General features: G+C 56.4%; 1 protein-coding gene across 3 annotated transcripts; it reads left to right on the top strand.

Annotated features, from left to right (window-relative positions):
• Nucleotides 1-451: 451 nt before the first annotated feature.
• Cited1 (Cbp/p300 interacting transactivator with Glu/Asp rich carboxy-terminal domain 1) lies at nucleotides 452-5400 on the top strand. 3 transcript variants are annotated; one of them, XM_052734191.1, is made up of 3 exons: nucleotides 452-621; nucleotides 4061-4191; nucleotides 4720-5400. In XM_052734191.1, the coding sequence occupies exons 2-3, from the start codon at nucleotides 4126-4128 to the stop codon at nucleotides 5326-5328; spliced, it is 675 nt and encodes a 224-aa protein (XP_052590151.1). In that variant the 5' UTR covers nucleotides 452-621; nucleotides 4061-4125; the 3' UTR covers nucleotides 5329-5400. The 3 variants fall into 3 exon arrangements, with proteins under 3 accessions (XP_052590151.1, XP_052590141.1, XP_052590131.1); XM_052734181.1 differs by lacking the exon at nucleotides 452-621 and adding an exon at nucleotides 800-1177; XM_052734171.1 differs by lacking the exon at nucleotides 452-621 and adding an exon at nucleotides 2077-2204.
• The last annotated feature ends 2104 nt before the right edge of the window (nucleotides 5401-7504 follow it).

Raw genomic sequence — 7504 nt, 5'->3', positions numbered from 1 at the left:
AACTAAGACCGTGCCTTGCCTACCCCGTCCCGAGTGCGAGTCCCTCCTCTGGGTCTTTCCCTAAGCCAACAGCTCTCCTCTCTATCCATTGAAGCCCGTCCTGGCCACCCGCTTGATTTAGGTCAGAAAACAGACACTAACAGCTCTCCCTCGCCTCGGTGAAATTACTAAGTGGAATTTATTGGGCAAGTCCATGCAGGGTGGTGGGGAGAACCCACGTCCTGGGTTCGGGCTGCCACCAGTTTTAGAAACAAGAGATACGGGCCAGAGCACTGGGACAGAAGTGACCATAATCTGGGACCATCAGCCCCACCCCGGTAGCTGTGTCGTGCCCCCAGGGCTGAGGGACAGGAGGGGGACGCACGGACTCTGTTCCCTAGCCCGCCCTCCGCTTTCACAAGATCCACGGTGACTGCACCAGCTCGAGCGCCTTTAAAGGGCCACACACGCCAGCCGCCGCTATAAAATGTTCCCGGCGGCACAGCTGCAGAAGTGCGCTGCTGAGCTGCGGTGAGGAGGCTCGCTCCTCCCGGCTGCTCCTCCCACAGCCTATCGGCGCGGGGCTGCTCCCGGCAAGGAGGACCAGACTGGAGGAAGGCACTGCACCCTCTCGGGCTCTCCGTAAGTATCCAGTTCAGATTTTGCCACCAACTCGTCCACGATCCAGGACATGTGCTAATAATGCCCTAAGCCGGTTATAAAGACGTGAAAATTGGGGGGAGAGGGAAAAAAAAAAGGGGGGGGGAAAGGGTCTGTCCTTCCTGGGATTCCTAGCCGAGGCCAGCCTGCTGCCGTGTGCGTGTGCGCCAGGGCTCTCCGGGCGGCAATGGGGGCTTGAGAGCCGGGTCCCCGCGCCCAGACCCAAACGTGGTGGCTGCTAACGCCACCGCCTCGGAGTCCGGCGCCGAAGCTGCGGGCGGGCACCAGCGCCGGCCGGGGCTGCTCGGCGCTGCACGGTGCGGTGCGGCGGCGGCGGCGGCGGCGGCGGCGCGGCGCGGCTGTGCAGGCTTTTCCCAAGCGCCTTGGGGTCGGGTGCCTGTGCGGCCGCGGGACTCTGAAGCGAGCGGCGGCGGTGGCCAGCTTGCCAAGGGACGGGGGGCGGGTGGGTTCGGCCGCTTCGTCCGATCCTCAGCCCCAGCGAGCTCTCCCTGTCTCCCGGGCAGGCAGCTTCGCGGAGGTAAGCCGGGCCGCCGGGCAGGGCGCTGGGCTGGGCAGCCGGAGACGAGGGCACGGCCGGCGGCCGAGCGGGCCGAGGGGCTGGGGGACTTGTTTGCTGCTGGAGGTGCCGGGCCGGGGGGCCGGCCGCCGGCGGGACTCGGCGCCCACTTGTCCGGAGGAAGCCTCAGCAGCTCCTCTCCCGCGCCCGCGCTTTCTGGGGCTCCGCTTCCCCGACTTTGCCAATAGCCCGGACTGCATCAGGCCGCTCGGGGGACCCCCCGCACAAAGCTCTCGTTTCCTTGGGGGTGGGGGGGACTGGAAGCGAGAGGGGCTCCGGGCCGGGTCCCGCCGAGCTGCGGGCTGCAAGTTGGAGCCTTCGGCGGGCAACTTGCTTTCCCCTAGGCAGCCGACCCCGCTCCCTGCCCCCCGCGCACACGCCCCTCTCCAGGGGAAGCGGCGGCGGCGGCGGCGGCGGCGGCGCCCAGCCCCTGCCTCGCGGGGCGCCTGACCTGGGGTGGGACCGCGAGTCCGGGGCCGCGCCACTTTGAGCGCTGTGACCTTGGGTAAGTTCTAGCACCTCTCGGCACCTCGAATGTTCGCTAGCGGGCCGGGAGCGGCGGGCCGCTTCGGACGCTCCGAGGACGCTCGGAAGTGTCGGCGCGGCGGCGCGCGAGCCGCTGCCACTGGCGCCAAAGTGCGCCCCCGCGCGCGGAGACGCTGCGGGTCCCCAAAGTCGCGCTGGACGCGGAGACCCCGTGCCGCGTCGCCAGTCTGCTTCCGAGCACCTTGAGGTAACGGCAGCTTCGAGCTTTCGGGCACGGCCGCTCGCTGCCGGTGTCCGGGGGCTGCGCGCGGCCAACCTCCGCGCCGGTGCCTCTCTCCCGGCGCGTCGAGGAGGCCGGGCGGGCGAGCGGCCGGTAAACAACGGGCCTTTAGTTTTCAGGTGGCGAGGGCTGACTGGGGCTGCTTGGAGGGCGAGCAAGCCAAGCCGCAGCGCTGTTTGGATTTGGTAGATTTCTCAGTAGCAATGGAGATGGAGTCTACCGGTTGGTGCCATTTTTAACTTTTGCTCCCCGGGACAGGTTCGAGGCCCCCCCACCTGCCGCTCCCTTCTCTCCCCCCACCCCACCACCCCACCCCTTCTCACCCTCCTTCAGCGCGGGCCGGGGCTGACGACGAGGGCGGCCAGGCGAAGCCGGGCGGGCGGCGGCGGGAGGCGCGAGCCGCGGAGCCGGCACTTGTTGCGCGGCTTTTGGCAGCGGCTCGCCGCGCCTTCGCGGTGGTCACTTAATGGCTCTCTCCCCGGCGTTCGCCAGCCAAGTTTTTCCCTCAGGTGGGCTGAGGGGTGGAGCGGGGGTTGGAAGACGGGGCCGTGGGGGGCCGGAAGTAAGCTCGCCCCTTAGACGGGCTCCCCGCTTGCCGAGCGAGCGAGCGAGCGAGCGGGCTGGCGCGCCTCGAGGGGACTGTTGCAAGGGCCTGCCCGGCGAGCCCACACCAGAACACACACACTTCACTCACGTTTTCTTCCCCCATTCGTGTTGCTTTGGGGTTGTTTTTGGTTTTGTTTTGTTTTTTTCTTTTGGACATTCGGGGACGGGTGGCGTCCGGGAGAGAGAAGATGGATGCGCAGGTGAAGCGATGAGGAACTTGAAATAGTGGCGGGGCTGGCCCTCCTGACGACGGCGCGCGGTAGCGCCCTTGTCTTGAGGCAGAGGGCTGAAATATCCTAGGGTTACCTCAGAGCGCTGTTTGTACTTCAGTCCAGCAGTGGTGTGGGACCCGGCAAGTGGCCCTCCATGTTTTCTCTTTTTTGCTTCCTTCTCTTCCCCCAGTAGGCGGTTGTTTGAAGGAGTTGGGGATAGTGGTACCTTTAGAAGCCAGAACATTCTTAACAGCCACAGGGGGGGTAACAAGGAGGGTAGAGTCCCAGCAAATTCTAGCCTCTTTGGGAAAATGACTCTTGGGTTCCTTAAGACGATAATGCTAGAATATATGCGGGTTTCAAATATACGCTTCCAGGAAAATAAGAATTTTTCATTTTCTGAGTTTGAGGTGGTTCTTTGTTTGTTTTTGTTTTTTCTCTCATTCTCGTGTCTCGTTGGCACTTGGGCAAGAGAATCATTTCTTTAGAAGCCATCTGAGTGATTGCAGGTATGAGGACTTGGCCTATGATCAGGAGAGGCATATGGCAACGGACTGTTAAGATGCTGCTCTCCAAACCGCTGCAGATGCTGCTGTTGCTTCCAGGCTGAAAACCATCGGATTTTCCCTCCATGAAGAATTCTTTCTTCTCTCATCCACACATGGGTGTGGCCTGCCTCTGGGCCCTGGGACAGTTGTCCTGGGGTAGCCCAATCTAGGGACTGTCTTGTAGGGGCTTGAGACATGGAAGAACTGAGCTGTTTCCAGCTATTCTGGTGCTCCTACTGCCTCACAGCCTCCAGAACACCCTCGTCTGCTGTCTTCTTGTAGGCATGCCCCAAGAGACTCTAGGTCATCCTTCTCCTGAATTCTCACTTTTCCCCAGTCCCACTGGAGACCTGGGTGTTAGTGGTCCATTGACATGGTGCGTTGTGTTCTCAGGGACATGCCTGCTCTGGGAATCAGGAATAGTGCCTCCCCTACCTCTGGCCTTGGAAATAACCTGTATGAGTAAATGTTCATGTGTTCTTTCTTGGCATTGTGGGTTGTCATTAGCCCCTGGCTGAATAGAGCATACTTCTGGCCCCAGGTCAGAGTTCCAGCTCTGTCTCTGCTTCCTGCTCAGGTGCTCTCTGTTTTGAGTTTAACCGGATCAGCGTCTTTGTGTAGCTGAATGGATTCACCCTGACTTCGAAGTTTCTAGTGCTTCCTTTGTCAAGATAACCATTCGCGTTTATCATTTCTTCTCTTTTACTTACAGACCAACAGCTCCAGCTGGAGGCATCAACTCCCACCAGTTTATCTGACTTCTGCCCAGACTCTGAAATGCCAACTATGTCAAGGCCTGCACTTGACGTCAAGGGGGGTAGTGGTAGCACCTCTGTGAAGGAGGTAAGTTTTGCCACTTACAGATGGAGATACTATGGCCTGGAAAGATGGGCTTTAGGGGAGAAGGTCATGCACCAGGCCTTCCTAGGTGTGGCGTGTAGCCAGTGTGCTTGAAGAGAAGATACAGCGGGCTTTGGGAAAAATGAGAACAGCTTTTGTCTTAAAAGTGGTTGAATTGAACTCACTAGGGGTACTGAAAGACAGACAGCAGGAAGGGAGCAAAGAAGCAGAATTGGGGCAAGACCACTGTGGCAAAGAGACTGTAGTGAGGCTGAGAAGAGGGACAAAGGGGTGCCCTTTTTACACGGGGGGCACGGAGAGTAGCAGGGGAGGGAGGCCCACTTCGGATAATGGGTTGTCCAGGACTACACCTGAGGTCTGAACTTAGGCTCCTAACTGTCCAGGGGCTCTGCCTGCCACCTGCTCACTATTAGCACCAAATGCAGGGCATGCAGGAGCATTCCAGATCCAGTGAATGCCAAAGAGAAAACCAGGAGGAGGGCTACTATGGTGAACCTTCTTGTCTTCTAGGATGCCAACCAGGAGATGAATTCTCTGGCCTACTCTAACCTCGGGGTGAAAGACCACAAAGCAGTGGCCATCCTGCACTACCCCGGGGTCACCTCAAATGGAGCCAAAGCCAATGGGGCTCCCACCAGCTCCTCTGGATCAGCATCTCCAATGGGCTCTCCTACTGCCACCCCTTCTACCAAACCCCCACCCTTCAACCTGCACCCTGCCCCTCACCTGATGGCCAGCATGCAGCTGCAGAAGCTTAACAACCAGTACCATGGGGCCGCAGCGGCTGCTGCTGCCACTCCAGGCCAACCAGGGGAGGCGGGCCCCGTGCAAAACTGGGGCCTTGGGGCCCAGGTCCAGGCCCAGGCCCAGGCGCAGGCGCAGGCGCAGGCCCAGGCGCAGGCCCAGGCCCAGGCCCAGGCCCAGGCGGGAGGGCCAGGGTCAATCACTCCTCCTGCTGGTGCCCAGAGCCCTGCTATCATTGATTCTGACCCAGTGGATGAGGAGGTGCTGATGTCTCTGGTGGTAGAACTCGGGCTAGACCGAGCCAATGAGCTTCCCGAGCTGTGGCTGGGGCAGAATGAGTTTGATTTCACTGCAGATTTTCCCTCTGGCTGCTGATGCCAAGTGTCCCTAAAAATTGAGGAACAAAGCCACCAATTCTGTTGTAAATAAAAGTAACTTGCAAAGAGATAGCTGACTGGCTGTGTTCTTCATGGGGGTCTAAAGTTGTGGAGTACACTCTGACAGCCTTGGTAATTCTGGGTTGCAAGAGTCTGAGGGGTGTGGGAAGGGCTGGCACAGGTGGTCTCAGAACTCTTGCTGCTGCCACCCCCTGCCCTTATCGCCTCCAGAGTCCGGGAACTGAACTTTAATTCCCCAACACCGCACAAACACTGTCCTGTTGAAGGTTGGGTACAGGAGCTGGTGCTCAAGGCATTTTTGGAAGACAAGCTGCTTCAAATCTGTCTGTGGCTTCCTTGGCATTGGCACACCCTTGGCTACCTGGCATATGCTCCCAACTCTAAAAGCCAGCAATTCAGGGTTGAAACAATGCTCCAATAGTTAAAAGCACTTACTGCTTTTGCAGAGGACTGGGGTTCAGTTCCCAGCACCCACATGGCAGCTCACAGCCATCCATAATTCCAGTTCCAGAGGATCGGACACCCTCTTCTGACCTCCAGCATCAGGCTTGTACGTACGTGGTACACATATATAAAGGCAAAATGCATACATATAAATTTTTTAAGTCACCAATTTAACTGACCCATTTAGGGCTATTCCTTTACCCTTTTTGCCTTTATGAGCTAGATAAGGCCAAATGTTCCATAACCAAGCATTCAGATATTGTCATTAAAACCCGATTTTAGGTGCCTTCTTCAAGCCCCTCAGACAACTCCTTGTTCTTCCCCTCCAAGCCTAGAAGACTCTGAGCTAGCCTGTGTGTCCCCTAATTCATACCTCCTTGGCCTACCCTGTGTGAGGTAGGCCTCTCCAACCTAAAACGTACAAATGAGGCCCAGGTTTGACAAGTTCAAAATGTTTAGAGATCTCTTGAGGCAGTGACTTCAAAAGAATGTAAAAGTGACAAGGTAAGGACACTAACCCAGATCCTGGGTCATAATGCAGCCCTAGCCTCATGTAAGGGCTGGAAACTGCTGCCCACATTTCAGAGTCCTGAAGGTGTTCTTCCTTGGCCACTGAACATTATGAATTAGCCTTTGAGGAACATCATGAGGCTTGTCCCATGTGAGCACATTCAAGAATCCTCCTACGAAAGGCACTCACCGAATTCAACCCTCTCTGACTTCCTTCCTGCTCAGGGTCAGGCACTTTGCTAGACACTGGGAACAAGAATTGGATCAAGTTTGTGCCTTTGAGGATGTTTCCCATCTCCAAGAAAGAAGGGCACAAACACTGCAAGAAATCTTGTATTCTCCAGAACACAAGAAACAGTGTTATTTGATCCCAGAAAAAGAAGTAGCGCTATCTACCTGGGATGTTTTATTTATTTATTTATTTTCGCATCTCACAAGTAATAAGTAAGTATATAGTAGAACCTTGTAAAAAGTAGGAGGGGCTAGGGAATGTGGCTTAGTGGTAGAGCACTTGCCCAGCGTGCATGCGTTCCTGGGTTCCATCCCCAGCACTGCAAAAATCAAAGTAACAATTTAGAAACAGAAATTTGGGTTGGACAGAAACAGTCATATCTCTGTGAGTTTGAGGACAGCCTGGAATACATAGCAAGTCCCAGGCCACCCAAGGCTACAGAGAAAGGCCTTATCTTAAAAAAAAATTTTTTTTTTTAAAGAAAGAAAGTCCAGATATGGTTAAAGAACCCTTTGTCCTACTCTCTCCCTTAATCCTGACTGCCTCTGGTCCTCCAGAGAAATAGCTGTTTATCTGTTCCTGGGGCATCCTTGTCAACCCTGTTTTGGGCCTTAATATGAAGATGTATCTATCCCTAAGCAGGGGGAGGGGGAGGGGAACTGTCTTTTTTTTTTTTTTAAATATAACTCAGCAGGGTCTGGAAGGATGGCTCAGCGGTTAAAAGCGCTTTGAGAAGACCCAGGTTTGATTCCTAGTATCCACATGGCAGCCCACAACCAACTGTAGTTCCAGTCCCAGGATCTGATACCCTCTTCTGGCTTCCACGGGCACCAGGCATGCATGCAGGCAAAACACTCATCCACATAAATAATTTTAAAAATCAGCTCCTAGTGACCCAGGAGCAGCATGTGGGTACGGGGGCAGGGTGTGGTGCAGTGATAAGATGTATTAGACAGGGTCCTTCCCT

The sequence above is a fragment of the Peromyscus californicus genome, unplaced genomic scaffold (genome assembly GCF_007827085.1).
Source record: "Peromyscus californicus insignis strain IS unplaced genomic scaffold, ASM782708v3 Scaffold_10__1_contigs__length_136768540, whole genome shotgun sequence".
Taxonomy (NCBI): Eukaryota; Metazoa; Chordata; class Mammalia; order Rodentia; family Cricetidae; genus Peromyscus; species Peromyscus californicus.
The sequence above is the reverse complement of the archived record's forward strand: the minus strand, read 5'-3'. Positions and strand labels throughout refer to the sequence as shown.